The 19,017-nt window shown below is 42.9% G+C and overlaps 1 protein-coding gene across 4 annotated transcripts in view; it reads left to right on the top strand.

Moving 5' to 3' along the window:
• Positions 1 to 19,017, top strand: part of LOC124556246 (ankyrin repeat domain-containing protein 16-like) — a 117,373-nt gene that overhangs the window by 66,542 nt on the left and 31,814 nt on the right. For all 4 annotated transcript variants that reach the window (XM_047130236.1, XM_047130235.1, XM_047130234.1 and 1 more), the window contains one exon: positions 12,516 to 12,779. In XM_047130236.1, the coding sequence (XP_046986192.1) occupies positions 12,516 to 12,779 (264 nt within the window). The remainder of the gene's footprint in view (positions 1 to 12,515; positions 12,780 to 19,017) is intronic.

The raw sequence follows: 19,017 nt of genomic DNA, 5'->3' as shown, positions 1-19,017 counted from the left end.
TCTTGACCAAGGGACTCATGTCCCCTCTGTTTAGTCCCTTAACTCACCAACCTATGAGTAGCGATCATGGAGGTGCCCAGAGACTGTAGAGTGAGAGAGACAGGCAAGGATATTGTCTGTACTGCCTACAGAGAACACAGTATTTCCAGACAGTGCAACAGATTTCAGAAGTTTTTGATGTGCTCAGTATTATTGCACAACCAACCCCCACACAGTCAGTATTATTGCACACACACAGTAAAAACAAAAATAAACAAGAAGCCTTTCAGTAACTTGCAGGACACCATGAATGCAAAACATGCAGAAATATTGCACAGTAATATTGACGATCTGTGGGCCACTTTACTGGCCTCTGAGGGTGACGATGGGGAGGGCGATGTGTGTGCAAGTTTTCCTTGCCTGTGGATACATGGCTTTATGCATTTAATTTAATAAAGTTGCTAAAAAGATATACATAAAATTGAAATACTGCATACCCAAAAATGAACATGTTAGTAATAAATATGTAGCATAACATAATAAAAGTGATGCTCAGTTATTACTTATTAACAACAGAACTAGCACATAATGTGCTAAAGATACTTATAATGTTTCCATATTTCAGTGATGTAAAAAAGAGAAAAGATTAAAACTTACCATTCAGAATTAACAATTTTCAAAAAACAACATGAAAAGTAAAAAGAAAACACTTCTAGACTGACCAAATGCAGTATAAGATGATCACCAAGTGATGCTTAGTCAAACTGGGTAATGCACAGCATGCAAATTTTATGTGAAGACCGTTATCCCACTCATGCACAGGTACACAACTTAAAGGCACAGAGTTTGTGAAGTTCACATTGATGACTTCATTAAAAATGCCCTTGTATTAAAAAAATTGTAATAAAAGGATATCTTTATGGAAAGACTTTTATAATAAAACTTAAAAGCAAATTGTATATAAAGGTGAGGTGTAGTGTCAAAAATACATGCCAAAAACCTCAAGGTAAAGTTTTAGTGATGTAAGCTTTTACAAAACTTTAAGAACATAGAGAAATTACTCAGAATTATGTAGTGCAAGTTTGTGACAGGATCATGGTCATTTTGTGATACCTGGAATGAAAATAACATGAATTCCTCAAAAATGCTTTGTCATCTGGTCACCAGATGACACTTGTGTACCAGCTGCACAGTGTACCAGGTGACAATCGCTCACTTTCCACAGTCAACAGGGTAGCTGAAGGCAGTGTGTTCCTTTCTTTTTACTGTATAAAGTCCAAATTCTTCTAGGACATCTAGATACCTGCTCTTGTTGAATATATACAGAATTTGGAATGTTATATCCCCCTTTTTTTCATATTCAGACCCAATGTCATTTTGTTATTGGCTTAAGAATGATCTGTAAAACAAATGTTGAATGATATGTCAGTCTGGCCAATGTAGCTTTTGTAACAGTCCATGACATATTCTAAACCTGGATCTTTCATATTATTCTGTTGCAATAGGTAGAATATGCCAAATCTTAGCTTTCACGTTATTGGTTGTTCTAAAAGTGATAATAGTTCTTTTCCTGTGGAAGACACGCTTGATCGTGTCTGACATACTGCTATTGAACCTCATTATGGCAAACTTTTTCTTTACAGATTTTATTTGACTATGTTATTTATCTTAGTGATTTTCTTGAATATCAAAACCTCTAGATCTGGTTTGTTATCATTGCTGACAAAAAACCTGGTTTAAAAATATGCATATTTGTGCCGCAATGAGTGTTTAGAATTAGCATTCATAATGGCATCAGTTCAAGTCAATTTCCTGTGTATCCAAAAACTGTGCTTTCCATTTGTGTTACAGATCGTGAAATTCAATAAGTTAATTACACCGTTTAGTTTAAATTCTGGGTAAACAATTTTTAGATGCATATCACTAAATTTGGTTGCTAACTCTCCATTTGGCGCAGTGGTTAGCACACTGGACTCGCATTCAGGAGGATGACAGTACAATCCCGTGTCCGGCCATCCTGATTTAGGTTGTTCATGATTTCCCTAAATCGCTCCAGACAAATACCGGGATGGTTCCTTTGAAAGGGCATGGCCGACTTCCTTCCCCGTCCTTCCATAATCCAATGAGATCGATGAGCTCACTGTTTGGTCTCTTCCCCCAAACAATCCAACCCCAACTCCTCCATTTGTGTGTTATTTTCTCTATAATGAATAATGGCGTAGCCCACATATTGTTTATTGTAGACAGTATTAGCCCTGAAATCATTATTGGTTTTTAAAAATGCATTCTGTAGATTGTTAAAAATATTTGACTAGGTTGCAGCTATGCAGTTCCCCATACGCAGGCCAATATATTATCGAAACACATGCAAAAAAAGTTTTGCGTCACCTTAGTTCCGAAACCTGTACAGAAAATTGGAATAGAGATCAACATAAACATAATTTCTGCACTTTTTGTTGCTCATGAAAACCACACATTACGTGTTGTACCACCATACAGCGAGACCTTCAGAGGTGGTTGTCCAGATTGCTGTACACACCAGTACTTCTAATACCAAGTAGCACATCCTCTTGCATTGATGCATGCCTGTATTCATTGTGGCATACTATCCACAAGTTCATCAAGGCACTGTTGGTCCAGATTGCCCCACTTATTAACAGCGATTCGACTTAGGTCCCTCAGAGTGGTTGGTGGGTCATGTCATCCATAAACAGCCCTTTTCAATCTATCCCAGGCATGTTCGATAGGGTTCATGTCTGGAGAACATGCTGGCCACTCTAGTCGAGCAATGTCATTATCGTGAAGGAAGTCAGTCACAAGATGTGCACGATTGGAGCACGAATTGTCGTCCATGAAGACGAATGCCTCGCCAATATGCTGCCGATATGCTTGCACTATCGGCCGGAGAATGGCATTCATGTATCGTACAGCCATTATGGTGCCTTCCATGACCACCAGCGGTGTACGTCGGCCCCACATAATGCCACCCCAAAACAACAGGGAACCTCCACCTTGCTGCACTCGCTGGACAGTGTGTCTTAAGTTGTTCAGCCTGACCTGGTTGCCTCCAAACAGGTCTCTAATGATTATCTGGTTGAAGGCATGTGCGACGCTCATCAGTGAAGAGAACATGATGCCAATAGTGAGCAGTCCATTTAGCATGTTGTTGGGCCCATCTGTACCACACTGCATGGCGTCATGGTTGCAAAAATGGACCTCGCCATGAATGTCAGGAGTAAAGTTGCACATCATGCAGCCTGTTGCACACAGTTTGAGTTGTAACACGACGTCCTGTGGCTGCATGAAAAGCATTATTCAACATGGTGGCGTTGCTGTCAGGGTTCCTCCGAACCATAATCCATAGGTAGCGGTCATCCACTGCAGTAGTAGCCCTTGGGCGGCCTGAACAAGGCATGTCATCGATAGTTTCTGTATCTCCTCCATGTCCGAACAACATCACTTTGGTTCACTCTGAGATGCCTGGACACTTCCCTTGCTGAGAGCCCTTCCTGGCATGAAGTAACAATGCGGACCTCCTCCGTCTAGTAGGTGCTGCTCATGCATGGTTGTTTACATCTTTGGGTGGGTTTAGTGATATCTCTGAACAGTCAAAGAGACTGTGTCTGTGACACAATATCCACAGTAACGTCTATCTTCAGGAGTTCTGGGAACCTGGGTGATGGAAAACTTTTTTTGATGTGTGTTGTTAGATACAAAATAATTTTAGGAAAGAAACTGTAACATTTTCATTAATTCAGTAATTTCTCCTTGATTCATGTAATTGTGATGTGCTAGGTTCCAGTTTTTGGTATCGAATATTTCCTCAATAGGTACATTCATGTATAAATTTTCAATGTCCATTTATGCAAAAGTGACTCCTTTAGGGATCACGCTATTCTTTACTTCAAGGCTAAAGGTTCTGTTGTTTTTGACACTGATTTTTCATAGATTTTGTTTTTTAGGACTCTTATTTACAAGAAGAAAAAAAAGATTTGACCTGTTGGTGACATATTCCTTGATACATAAATCTATAAAGACTGTTTTATCTTTCCTTTTTTGCGAAATTTAATTTACATTCCCGTTACCTGCATACTTGTATTCATAACATTTTAGCGATCTTTGTCTGAAGAGAGGAAATTCAAGTTATCGCTTTTCTTATTTAACTTTATTCTTTTTCTTTTTTAGTTCTTATGATGACCAGTACTGGTTAACAGTATAAAACATTTACTTCGGTTGCATCAAAGGTAATATTAGGTGTACAATTACTACTTCATGTACCACTGTTTCCTATTCAAACCTATTTGTTTTGTCTTTGCGCACTTCTGGCTTCAGTATATCAATGTGTAATGTTGCCCATTATTCCTTTAGTGAAATGTAGGTTGCTGATTCCAACCCAACTTACTATGCACTGTACTTAATGGTATGAATAACTGTACAAGTTTGGGCTGCAGCTCTGTTGAAGGAAATAGGCATAGTAAATATTATATTGATACAGTAAATATTATAAATATCTCTGTATTAAAGGAGACCATGCACTGAAAATCAGAAGTGTTAAGTTGTCAATAGGCACTCACAAAGGAAAACAAGCTTGCTAGGTTTCAAAGTAATCCTTTTTCAAGCTAGAGTGAAAAACACACACACACACACACACACACGCACACACACACGCACACACACACGCACACACGCGCGCGCGCGCGCACGCGCACACACACACACACACACACACACACACACACACACACACACACACACACACACACACACACACACACACACACACACACACACACACACACACACCATACCTATACCCCCTACATGGTGCCAACTGGACGAATAGTGACATACTCCATTTCGGCAGGTGGACTGGATTTAGTGGGGATAGTGTCTCGTGGGGTGGATAGAAGGTGAGAGAGAGAAACAGGAGGCAGGGAGAGGTGTTGAGGGTGTGAGGCTAGCAGCTCGGAGGGAGGCAACCGGTTTGCTGGTTAGGAATATGGGAGAGAAGGTTGCTGGTAGATAGGCCAGGGACATGATGCATGGTTGTCAGAGCCAGTGGGGAACGACACACGCTGAAGGTGATGTGGAGAGGTGAATTGGGAGGGGGTGATGGGACAGAGGAAGGAAACTGTTGGATGGGTTACCAGGGATTGGGGCCATGACGATTATAGGACCATAGGATGTGTTGTAATACTACCATCTGCGTAGTTCAGAGAAGCTGGTTGTGGAAGGTAGGGTCCAGGTGGCTTGCGTTGTATGACACATCCATTGAAATTGAGTAAATTGTGCTCAGCTGCATGTTGTGCCACAAAGTGGTCAACTTTGTTCTTGGCAACAGTTTGGCGGTGGGCATTGTCTTGATGAACAGCCTGGTTGGTAGTCAGTATCAAAATAAAAAGCTGTACAGTGTTTGCAGTAGAGTTTGTATATTAAATGGCTGCTTCCACAGTTGGCCCAGACTCTGGTGAGATAATCCTGTAACAGCACTGGAGTATGAGGTGCTGGATGGGTCAGTTGGGCAGGTCTTGCACGTTAGTCTACCAGAGGGATATGATCCCCGTGGTTAGGGATTCTGGTCAGTGGCGTTCTGTCACCCACCCAACCTCTGCAACATCCAAGCCCATCCCTATGCCACTCCAGTCCCTTGTCACAGAGATCATATCCCTGTGCTAGACCAAGGTGCAAGACTTTCCCATTCCACCCAACCAATACTTCATACTCTTACCCTGTCACATGCATATCCTATCCCATCAGAGACTGGGCCACCTGTGGAAGCAGTATATACCAAGTATGCTGCAAACACTGCACAGGTTTTTATGTTGGTATCACTACCAACCAGCTGTCCACCAGGATTAATGCCAAACTATTGCCAAGAACAAAGTTTACCAACTAGTGGCACAAGATGCAACACAACATGCTCAGCTGCAATGGCTGTTTCACAATTCAGGCTATCTGGAGCCTTCCTCTACCACCAGCTTCTCTGAACTACACAGATGGGAGTTATCCTTACAACACATGCTCCACTCTTGTAATTGTCCTGGCCTCAATCTCATCTCAGGTAACCCACTATTTCCACGCTCTCCACCCATCACATCACTGGCTCTGACTATGGCGCATCTCGTCTACCTGTTACCCCTCCATCCATCATTCCTAGCCAGAAAACTGCCTACCTCCCTCAGAGCTGCTAGCCACCTAACCCTAATCTGCCCTCCCTGCCTCCCACCCCTTTCTTCTTGTGCTCACTTCACCCTGCACTGCCTCCACCACAACCAGTCCACTTGCCGAACTGGAGCATGGCACTGTTCATCCTGCTTGCACCACCTAGGGTCATAGTGTGTGTGTGTGTGTGTGTGTGTGTGTGTGTGTGTGTGTGTGTGTGTCCTTCCTGGCTTGAAAAAGCATTACTGTGCTAGATAGAAAAAGGATTACTCTGAAAACTAGCAAGTTTTCTTTTCTTTCTTTTTTGATGACTCAACTTTTCAGTGAGTGGTCTCCTTTAATCCAAAAGTATTTACATCCTCCTAGAACTTTCATAAATCATTTATAGTAAATATTATATTGTTTTTGTCAAGAGCTAAATAAAGTATATTATTTTATAAATTTTATTTGGCCTTAAATAAAGTAAAGCTGTCTTCTACCTGAAGTTTTGAATACTACAGTGCTTTACAAGGTACAGTCCATTAGAGGTGGTATGTTGTTTCCTTCCTCTGACCTTGACTTACCGAGCCATTTATAGGAGGACCTATAGTTTAATGTGATTCTGAACCATGGTGAACTTGTCATTTTTAACACTAACGAAGATTGCCAGTGATGAAAGAAGTGAAAAATGAGAGCTCAGAATCCAAGGACTGCCTGAGTATCAAACCCAACGTCTTTGGAACTCTCGCCTGACACTTTACCACTGAGCCTCCAAGCCACACACATGGTCTTTGCTAACCATGTAGCAGAAACTTTTGTGTTCACCTTTGCATTTTTCTTTTTCTTTTTCTTTTTTTTTTTTTTTTTTCAACATAACATTAATGATTTTGAATAACAAGCACATATCAAGGCTAACACATTTGGGAAGAACTTTGTTCAGTGGAAAACAATAAAATGTGTTGTTTCTGAATACCGGTCAATCTTAGTTTATTTATGTCCATTTTTATTTTTCTAAGTAAACTATTTTCTATATGTTTATTCTGAGCAGATATTCCAGCATATCAACTAAAAATGAAGTAATTTAAAGCCGCATATTGTTACATGCAACTTGCCAGGCAGAACTCTTCATTTTGCATGCAAAACAGGGTTGTCTGCTCGAGACTGTGGCAGTTGATCCGCAGTTTAACCTGATAGGTACACTGTATTGGAGTACTTCTTAGATTAAAATTATACTGATTTGTGTGCCCAGTCAAGGGAAAGCAGCACAGAAATGAAAGTAAATCCCCCCCTCCCCCCCCCCCCTGCAGGTCTGGGGGCTAGAATAGGCCTGAGGTATTCCCGCCTGTCGTAAGAGGTGACTAAAAGGAGTCCCTCCCCCTCAAGGGGTTGTTAGCGTCTGCGTCCGGAGACGGACGGTTCCACGACCTATATTTGCGGTCATTTTGGTTTTTCACTTCTTCTGGTTTCTTCCTTTCTTTGGTTGGTTCCTTTCTTTGTTCTTCTCCATCTCACTGTCTTACTTACTTTTTCCCTTGCCTTCTCCTCCTTGCCTTCTCTGGTCTCTGCCTCGGCGTTTGAGACAGTCTGTCCTTTCTCTCCCTTCTTTTTCCTCTTCTTCCTTCCTCCCTGTGTGTGCCTGAAGGCCGACCCACGCGTTCGCACGCGTAGCCGGTGACGGGGTAACGTGTAATTCCCCGCTCTGGGTAGACAAGTAAGGCACGCACGTACCCCCTGGTAAAGGCCAGGCCCAGGGAGGTGTGATTGCCTGAGCTGACACCTTCCGACCATGCCAATTGGTCCCTCCGTCCGTTTCTCGGGAGGTGTGACCTGAGGTGTAAACATTCACCTAAGGTGGGAGTGCCCTCTGAGAGGGTCCCCACAAGGAAGGAGCGCACCATCGGAGATGCTGGCAATCATGGGGGATTCCTCCGCAATGGATTTCTCTTCTTCTCTCTCGACTTCTGCCCAAAAACGGAAACTTGACCAGCCAACTGTGAGAAAAGTACTACTGCCTGCCCCACAGTTCCTCGTAGTTTCTCGATCTGAGGACGGAAAGGATTTTTCCTCTGTCAACCCTTTCGTTATCCAGAAGGGCGTAGATGCCATAGCTGGATCTGTCATGTCTTGTACCAGGTTGCTTAATGGTACCTTGTTACTAGAAACCGAGAGTCCCTTTCAGGCTCAAAAACTGCTTCGGGCCACACTCCTGTACACGTTCCCTGTCTGGGTGGAGGCTCACCGCACTTTGAATTCGTCTCGTGGTGTGGTATATACTAGATCACTCAACGGATTGACTGACGAGGAGATTCAGTCTTTCCTCGCTGAGCAGGGCGTGACGGCTGTCCATAGGGCCATGAAAAAGGTCAACAATGACCTTGTACCGACCCGGACACTTTTCTTGACCTTTGATAGTGTTCAGCTGCCATCGTGCATCAAAGCGGGCTACGAGGTTATTTCTGTTCGCCCCTATGTCCCGACACCCACGTGCTGCTACCGGTGTCAGCATTTTAATCACACTCGCCAGTCTTGTTCTAATGCGGCTAAATGTGTCACTTGTGGCAGGGATGCCCATGAGGGTGACTGTCCACCTCTGTCTCCTCATTGTGTGAACTGCAGCGTCCTCCCACGACTGTCCCATCTACAAGGAAGAACACTGTATACAGGAAATTCGGGTCAAAGAGAAAGTGTCCACCTCGGCTGCTCACAAGCTATTTGCTAGTAGGAAGCCCACGCTGCTCCCAGCGGGGAAATACAGTACTGTCCTCGGCTCTCCTTGGACTACCAGGGAGGTGGCGACGCAGACATGCGATCTGACCTTCAGCACTATGGTCGTCCGTTCGGCCAGTGCTAAGATCGCCCGGTCGATGTCTCTTCTTCCTCCCGTCACCCCTCAGACACAAGCACCTTCATCAGCTTCTGCCAAGATGAAGACCCAGAAGTCAGATGCACGGGCCTTCAAGAAGGAACCATCCCGTGCAGACTTCCTACGTACCTCGAACTCCCAGCCATCGACCAGTACTTCCACTAAACGACCTTCTAAGAAGGTTCATAGGAAGCACAGTTCTCCTTCTCCGCCACGGCGCATTTCTTCTCCTGCGCCACCCAGTGGTTGCCGCCCCAGGTCGTCATCCGTTTCGCCTGGCCACACCACTGGTAGCCGAACATCTGGCCGTTCACCGGCGGAGGAAGCTCCCCCTCCCGGCCATCTTAACAAGATGTCCGATGAACCTATTGAACCAATGGACGATGACTCTCCGCCTACTGATAGCGGCGGCAGTGCTCGCTCGAAGCCAGGCCCTCAGCGGCCTTTGAGGTGACCCCTTCTTGCTTCACCTTTTTCTTTTTCTTCTCACGATGGCATTCCTAACTTAGTCTGGGTGCTAATGACCATTGAATTGTAGTTGTGCGCCCTAAATCCACAAAAAAAGAAAGAAATCCAATTTATGTGAATTGGAAATGAATTATCCTTTCGTGTGGTCAAACAAAAGATAGGTTGCTACTCACTATATAGTGGAGATGCTGAGTCGCAGGTAGGCACAACAAAGAGACTCTCACAAGTATAGCTTTTGGCTGTCTCTCTCTCTCTCTCTCTCTCTCTCTCTCTCTGGTTTCAGTTGCCGGAGACTGCTGTCGTGTGTGTGTGTGTGTGTGTGTGTGTGTGTGTGTGTGTGTGTGTGTGTTTTGTTGATGAAGGCCTTGGTTACAAAATTTTCATTTTCATTATTTTGTGTAATTACTGACAAAATTTAAGAAATTAAAATGTTGTTATATTCTACTCATTAAAAGGTATATTCTTGTGTTAAAAGTTGAACACAAGAAGACAACATTTTCACTGTGCATGCAGTAAAACTTAAGCATCAGACAGGATTTTTTAATTTATTACTTTTTACTACTGACTATTCAAAACACAGTTTGCACACAGGATCCACATATACCACTGAATGTACATGCAAAATATACAATTGTACAACACATACTTCATGAGATATGACATCATAAACATTGAGAGGCATGAAATACTAGCTCTTGCTTAAAATGCAGCACAAATTACCCAGATTGTATTCATTCAGTGTTTCACAATGAGAGCATGTAGCAATTTCTGACAAACTTTAAGCATAATTTCAGACCTTTTCCAAACTTATTGTCGCTTACATCCTTAACATTGAATATTTAACTCACTAATTCATTTGCAAAATAATCAAACTTTTTTTTACGTATTTTATACATGAAAGTACGATTCTTTAAAGGATTGGGGATTCACTGATTATGTGTGATGGGTCTCGGCAACAACCTAACCCATGAGTTGCGCTGGAGAGAGCTTCATGCTTTTGGAAAACATGAGTTATTTTATTTAAAAATGGGGCACAGCACCAACACTTTATCATTGCTACGATGTGGTTCTCCAGTGTTGATTACTCAATGTGGTTTCCGGCCCTCACAGACACTCCTCAGTAGGGAGTGATCAATGATCTGCACTCCAATGACTATTTTCCTTAGTGGATATAACTATTACACAAAGTGGTGTCTGAAATAAATTAGCAACAATATGTTCAGCAAGGCAAACTGGGCATTGTACATCCAATATTCTATGTTTGAATCTACATCAATATCTCTACACTGACAACTATTATGAACCACATATTTTGGCTTCATCCTATTGCATTTGCAATATGGCAAGAATGACTGTTTAAATGTCTCTGTGCATGCTGTAATTAGTCTAATCTTGTCTTTGCAGTCCCTACTGGAGCAGCATGTAACAGGCTGTAATATATTCCTAGATTATTTACCTAATAATTACGGCTCTTGGAACTTTGTAAGTAGGCTTTCACACGATAGTTCACACATAGTTACAAACTTCTGCCAATTCAGGTTTTTCAGTGTTTCTGTGATACTCTTCAATGAGTAAAAGAAATTGATGATAATTCACATCGTCCTTCTTTGTATATATTCAGTATAGTTTGTTAGTCCTGTGTGGTATGGGTGCCATACACTTGAGCAGTATTCTAGGATGAGACGCACAAGTGTTTTGTAAGTAGACTGTATCCTTCAATATTTTCCCAGTATCTTAAAAATTAACTGAAGTTTATTCACCTGGCATCTCCAATGAATGAGTTGACAGATTCCAATTGTGACTCTTTGATGTTGTAATCATACAATACTACTTTTCAGCATTTTGTGAAGTGAACTATTTTGCAGTATTGTGATAGTGTTTAGGACTGTGTGAACCACATTATTTACTTACTAAAAACTCCCACTATCTCTATGGCATGTGAAGGCCATTCACATATGAAACTTTCATAATTTCTATTGAAAAATTCCACACACATGATGATTGCTGTGCATTTGTGATAGTAACACCAAAAGACTACTTATGGCCCACCTTTGACACTTCTGTCATTTTATTTATTGAGAAATATATCGTCACCATTGGTATCCTGCATGTACTTGTGATTGCTACTGATTGTTTCTGATTTTAGCTACCTTCCTATTCAAAGTATTAAATGTGATTTGCTATCATTAATTAGCGAAAGTAATTCTGACATCTTTCTCTGAATGCTTTTTCAGTTGTATAATATTACATTTACTTGTTCTGACATTCGAGGATCTGTATTCATCTCTATAAGAAATTCAGATGACTTGCTTGTTGCTCTGTTTGTTACTGAACCTCTACACCAAATTACATATTGGTCTGATATAAGAGTAGTTCTGACCTGAAAAAGCACCCATCATGTGGAAGCAACACATACACTGCTACCCAAGTGGCTTCGTTCTCAGTGTAAAGTGTATCTGACCTATTAAGTGGTATTCTACAGTTTAACCATATAACTGGTATTATTGATGGTGACAAGTATCATTACTTGTTGTTAGCTGATCCAGTATGAATCCCATCTGATTGAGCCTCCTTCACATCTTGGATGAGATGACCCTCCAACGGTCATACTACGGCCATGTTTCTACTTGACATGACTACTGTTTCTGTCTATTAACTAAATGTTTTGCACAAACCAAGTATTCTGGCCGGCATAAGTGGTGCTCTTAATCTTCGTTCCTGAGAAAGCCGCCAAAAGACTGCTGAGATAAGTTTTCATCTATTCAAATCAGGTGACAGTGGCACTTATAGGTGAGTGAAAACTACACTACAAAATTCTTACATTCCAGCCTAACTCATGTACGCAATCAGAAAACCAAAGAAAACAAGAACAAAGTACTAATTTACAAACACAGAAGGTAACATACATTCATGTCCATTCAGAAATTTGTAGTAAAGTAAGTAAACTAATTGCTTTGCACAATCCAAGCACTCCAGCTGCTGATATCACTATTACAAAACTGATGCGTTAAATTCTTTTTTCTGAGCTGAAAATCTGCAATAAAATTTTGTTAATTATTTTCAGGTGTAACTGTGGATGCTGTGAAACGAGGCGAATGGACCCCACTTATGCTTGCTTGTGCTAATTCTGGCACGTCATCTTGTGATATTGTCAGTTTGCTTCTCAGATTTGGGGCAAAGACAAAAGCTCAGAACAAAGATGGATGGACACCAGTCAGTCTTGCTGTGCGTTTAGGTGATGAAAACAAAATAAAACTTCTAGCATCTGTTGATATTGATGCACTGAAAATCAAGACAAACAACCAACGAACCATACTACATACTGCAGGTATATATTTTGCTGTTTGTAATAAGTAAATCAAGCAAAATTGAGCTGGGCTAAGACAGATAAAACAATACACCACAAATTATCTGAGTGGCACAGAAATCAATAGATGTGATGTACATGTACAGACAAGCAGATGGATACAATTTCAGGCAAGTTGATTTATTCAACAGAAAAAGCTTCTCAAATTATGCAAGTCAACAACACGTTGGTACACCTCTGGCTATTATGCAAGTCATGATTTGGCAAGGCATTGACTGACAGAGTTGTTGGATGTCCTCCTGAGGGATATAGTGCCAAATTCTATCCAATTGGTGGTGCATTAGATTGTCAAAATCCTGAGCGGGTTGCAGTGCCCTGCCCACAGTGCTCCAAATGTTCTCAATTGGGGAGAGGTCCAGCTCCCTTGCTGTCCATGGTCGGATTTGTCAATCATGAAGACAAAAGCGGAAACTCTCATTGTGTGCTTTCGAGCATTATCTTGCCGAAGTGCAAGCCCAGGATTGGTTGCTGTGAAGAGCAACAAAATGCGTCATAGAATATCGTTGATGTACTGCTGTGCTGTAAGGGTGTTGCAGATGACAACCAAAGGAATCCTGCTATGAAAAGAAATGGCACCCCAGACCATTACTCATGGTTGTCAGGCCATATGGCGAGTGGAGAGACAGGATGGTATCCCGCCACTGTCTGGGGCATTTCCAGGCACACCTTCACTGGTCACCGGGGTTCTATTTGAAGTGGAACTCGTTGCTGAAGACAATTCTACTCCAGTCAATGAGATTCCAAGTGAAAGAAATGTCTCTAGATGACCCAGACAGTGGTGGGATACCAATTTGACTGTTGCTTGCCGTGTGGCCCAGCAACCAGGAGTAATGATTTGGGGTACAATTTCATTTCATAGCAGGATGCCTTTGGTTGTCACCCATGACACCCTCACAGCACAGCACTACATTGATAATATTTTATGCCATATTTTGTTGCCCTTCATAGCAAGCAATCCTGGTCTTACACTTCAGCAAGGTAACGCCCGCCCATACATGATGAGAGATTTTACTGCATGCTTTCATGCTTGTCAAATGCTATTTTAGCCAGCAAAGTCACCAGATCTCTCCCCAATTGAGAATATTTGGGGCATTATGGGCAGGGTCCTCCAACCAGCATGAGATTTTGACAATCTGACATGACAATTGGACAGAATTTGGCACAATATCCCTCAGGAGGACATCCAACAACTCAATCAATCAATGCTAAACCAAATAATGGCTTGCATAAGGGCCAGAGGTGGAGCAGCACATTATTGACTTGCTCAAGTTGTGAAGCTCTTTCTCTTGAATAAATCATCCAATTTTCTGAACTTGTTATGATTTGTTTGTCTATACACGTTCATCACATCTACAGTTTTCCGTGCCGTGTGGATAATTGTTTTGAGGTGCGTCATTTTTTATTTTATTTTATTTTATTTTATTTTATTTTATTTTATTGTCTTAGAGTGTGTGTGTATATATTGTAAAAGTGATTGTTGTACCTTAATGTGATGAAAAAGACAATAATTTTAAAAAATAAGTTATGAAAATATTTCATTTATGTAAAATGTTAGTAATAGCTTAAAATTTCATTAACATAACCACAGATATTTATAAGAAATATCTGTTTGAATACTTTGACAGATGTGAGTGCACAAGTGACACAATTTTCGAATAACTTCCGGGAATTCAGCCAGGTAACACTTTCAGTGACCGCCGATATTTCGGTGGGAGAACATCCCGCGATTTTCAAGGCAAACTGCAATGGACAGGTGACATGCATGCAAATTTAAAGCCTTGGTTCTCGGAGTGATGCAAGAAAGATAACACGCAATCTACCCCTCTAATCTTCAGCATTCTTCTGTAGTACCACATTTCAAAAGCCTCTATTCTCTTCATGTCTTGATTGTGTACTATCCCAAGTTTATTCCATGGCTAGTGAAAATTTTATGCTCCATAGATCAGCTGCACAAGGACGACATCAAATGAGTATGGTTGGATGCCCATCAACAGGCTTTTCAGCACCTTAAGAATGTGATATACAATTGGTCCGCTGTTGCCACTCATGACAGATGTGTCCCAGTACAGAATAATGGGAGTTTTTTTCCAATAAGTTGTCAGAGGATTCTGAGTGGCCAGTTGCCTTCACCTGTAAAACGTTAACTGCAGCACACCTCCACCATTTATAAATTGACAAGCAGGCTCTGACAATCATTTTTGAGGTAAAGAAATTTCATGAGTGTTTGTATGACAGCAAATTCCATCTGTTGACTGACTACAAACTCTTGATTTCATTCTCCGGCTCCTTCATGCATTGCTACAGCTCACAGTTGTCGATTACCACCAGGAGCATGCACAGCATGTCATATGGGCCACACCACTCATGCAAATGGAGCCAGGCAGCCAGCCATGAATCATTCTAGTACAGTCCATTGCATGAGCTAATATCAATCATACCATTCTGCTCATTGGGTTTTGACACTGTGTTGTGCTTGAAGTTCCTTGTTCTAGTTGTTGGCTTTCATTCAGTGTTCTGCTTTCAACAAGCTTGGCTTTCTTTATGGATTACATATTCATATTGGGATCTGACAGGGGAAAAAATAAATAAAAAACAACAGAATGTACAGAAGTGGGGTTATCCATCCTTTTCATGGTTCATCATGAATTTGGCATTTGGAAGTACTGAGCTCAGATTATGCAGAAGTAGTTTCCAGTTCCACAGGCGTGCATTAGTATGCCATAAAGGTGCCATTAAGATATTTAAAGAAATGGATTGGTTTCACTTGTGACAAGTTCAGAGCTGTCTCCTCAAACTATTTCACAAACAGATTGGCACCCACTGGATATGGGGCAGCCTTTCTCCACACCCTATATTTACTGATAATACTTACCATTAACCATAGAATGTGGGTGACTGCATCTGTAGGAGGAGTTTAGTGATGGCCTCTGTGAAGAGTTGGAGCAAGTATGTCACAGGTCCTAGAGTGAAAAGAAAAGTCTCTAACACATGATACAAAGGATGTGAGGAAGTTTTCAAAAATGCTGTTACTACACCAGACTTCTGCAGTGAAATAAACCAGCTGTTGGGTAACACATTATCACCTGTAAACATGTGTTGAAATACTACCACACAAAAATCATGACACAAGCTTCCGTATTTGTAGACTGTTTTGTCAAAAGTTTGTGAATATCTGTCTCTCCAAGACTCCTAGAACTTAACGTAGTGTGGATTCTTGCACTGATATTAACAACAACTGGCTACCAAGCTAAAATATGAGAAGACCTCCAGAACAGTTACTGATCAACACATCTTATAGCCTCTCCTATTCACAGCTAGCAAGACGAACACAGTGAGGAAGAACCAGTGCCTTTCTAGATAATAGCACCTATACCAAACGCATTGTTGATCTTACACAATGAATGTTCAGAAAAACTATAGCTTTTTGAACAGTTTTGAACCACTTTAGAAGATTATAAGAAGAATTCAATCTCATGGAATAGTTTTACCAAGATAATGTGGTCTCTTCAAGATTGCAGACGTGCCAATCCCATTATGAACTACTGAGGTTACTTATTTACTACCTGTAAAATACATCAAAACTCTTCTCAGTCCGTGTGTCAAGCACTGTGAATACCATTTACAGAACTCCACTGACTTGTCTGCAAGAATTACACTTTCAAAATGCTGGTAGTTCTGTTACTTTCTGTAATGTCATTTTTCACTAAAATACTTACTGAAGACTAACTCCAGCTCATCAGTGACAAGTTTGATTAGCTTATAGCTTAACTCTTCAAACAAGAGCTACCAACTACCTTCCGTCTGTTCAGTAGAGGGTATTACAAACAAGTGAATGATGTGGACATGTATTTCCCTGTCACAAGTGGTTTTCAGTCTGTTTATGGAACTGTCAGAAAAGATAGCTCTTAACTTGCAGCACTTAAAACTGATCTATTTCTTAAGATTTTTAACAATATTTGTGGGATGTGGCAAAATGACCTTTGAATCCAAACAGTATTTGAGTCACTCTTTGTGTCCTGACATCAAATTCATTATGGTTTGTGAAATAAATGAACAACTCACATGTTTGAATGTTTTTGTTGAATGAAAAGGTGACATAGCGTGTACGGCAAGCTTGTGTACCCTGATGTTTACCTAGATGATTCCAGTTGCCACCAGCTAGCATGAAGAATAGTGTGCTTGAATGTCACCACCAGGAATTACTAAATGTGAAAGTGATTTAAAAAATGGGTAAAGTAACTGAGTAACTGACTGGCCCTTCGTACCAGACTGCACATGCAAACGGAAGTCTTAAGCAAAAGGGCTGTGTACCTCAATCTCGTTGCCCCATGAAATGCAAGTGTCCACAAGACTTGGCTGCATTAAAAAAAAAAAAAAAAAAAAATAATGTTGACTGTGCCTCTCGACTGCCCTTCACAACATAGGGTATTGTGGGAATGGTTAGATGTGCACAGATATTCTTTGAACCAACGATACTGTCATGAGCTGTGCTGCATCATTGCCTGACGTGCTGCAACTCCAGTCACCAGCAAATATTCGTTATTTAGTACTTATCATTTCTAGAATGTTTTCAAAATCTCTTATTTTTGTGGCGGCGTTCGTAGCGACAAGCAATTCGCTGTAGAAACGGCTTACGAAGTCACTGCCACACTTTTAATAGCGGGCCGACCGGTCCGCTGGAACAGTGAACAGAAAGATGAAAACCCAAACACTCTGATTAAATAAAAGTCGGTACTTATCTTTATTAACGAAGATACAGAAACACAGTAGTGAACTCCGTGTCTACAGAAATCTGTCTAGTTCGAGTCGGAGCAGCTAGGTCAGCGTCGACTGACGACAAACAACAACTCTGCTGCGATGAACACACAACTGACTAGCAAGTACACAATTCGGTGGCGAGTATACAACTGAGCGGCGAATACAGAACTGTCCTAGCACTCGCGACTCCAGCGCTTAAGAAACCAGAAGCCAGCGGTGGCGCGCGCAGACTTGCGGCGATTTCCTGTCTCGCTGGCGCTGCTTATGCGGACGGCGTCCGGACTTTGATGCTGCCAACCTTTTGGCAGCGGGCTCGGGTGGCATTACTGGTTAGGATATAACATTCCTCCCCCCCAAATCGCCACACCGTCGTTGAATAATGACGTGGCGAGCGTCGACGGCGGGGGAGGGGTCTGGCCGCAGGCGTAGCAGAAGAGACCGGGGCGGAGACTGTTGTCGGTGGCAGTCCCCGGTCCGCACCCCAGCATTGGCTGCGCGGGGCCTCGGGAAACACCGACAGAAAACCGAGGTCAGGGTGCACGCCTGTGACCACGGGCGCAGCTTCTGGTACTGGACGCGACGGGGCGTCGGGACCCACGAAGAGAGGCAGCGTCTCCTGACGCTGCGTCGACGGCTGCTGGGTGGGTGCCGGACAAGGCGCTGCGGTGTCAGACTCCTTGGGGGTGCCCAAGGAAAGCGGCTGCAGGACAGGCTGCACAGCCACCGCTTGGGAAGGCGGCCCGGCTGAGGGGTCGACGTCCATCAGCTCCGAAGGCGGTGGCGACTGAAGAGGGACCGCAGGCGCCGGAGCGACCACCTGGGGCGCTCCCGGATGAAGCTGCGCGGGAGGCATCAACGGGACGGGCTGTCGGCGTGGTAGCGGCGGCGGCTGCTGCTGCTGCCGCCCTGGGGGCGGCAGCGAAGTCGGAAGGCGCGGCTGGAACCCGCCGCGGACCAAATCTGTGGACAAAGAACGAGCGGCAGAATCCGGGCGGCCAGCGCGGCGCAACTGGTTCTGATGCCTCCTGTGCACCCCAGTAGCACCTTGAACAGTATAAAAACCGCAACCCTGGACACGTATCACGGTACCACGTTCCCAACGACGGCGACCGTGATAAACTCTGAAAAAAACGGCGTTGTTGCGCTGAAAACGCGTGCGATGCTCGGAAGCGGCGGGTCGATCCGGGGGGTGCAACAACCGTAGTAGGGTGCGATGACGACGGCCGTGGAGAAGCTCCGCAGGCGAAGGGCTGTCGCGTGGCGTGGTCCGGTACGACGACAGGAACGTGATGAGGGCCTGCTGACGAGAGTGCGTAGCACGAAGGCGGTCCATGTGATCCTTGAATGTGCGTACAAAACGTTCCGCTGCACCATTCGATTGAGGGTGGAACGGCGGAGTAAGAACATGGCGAATGCCATTGGCAGAACAAAAACTTTCAAA

Source organism: Schistocerca americana, chromosome X, assembly GCF_021461395.2.
Source record: "Schistocerca americana isolate TAMUIC-IGC-003095 chromosome X, iqSchAmer2.1, whole genome shotgun sequence".
Lineage (NCBI taxonomy): Eukaryota > Metazoa > Arthropoda > Insecta > Orthoptera > Acrididae > Schistocerca > Schistocerca americana.
This window is presented reverse-complemented; position numbering and strand designations above follow the sequence as displayed.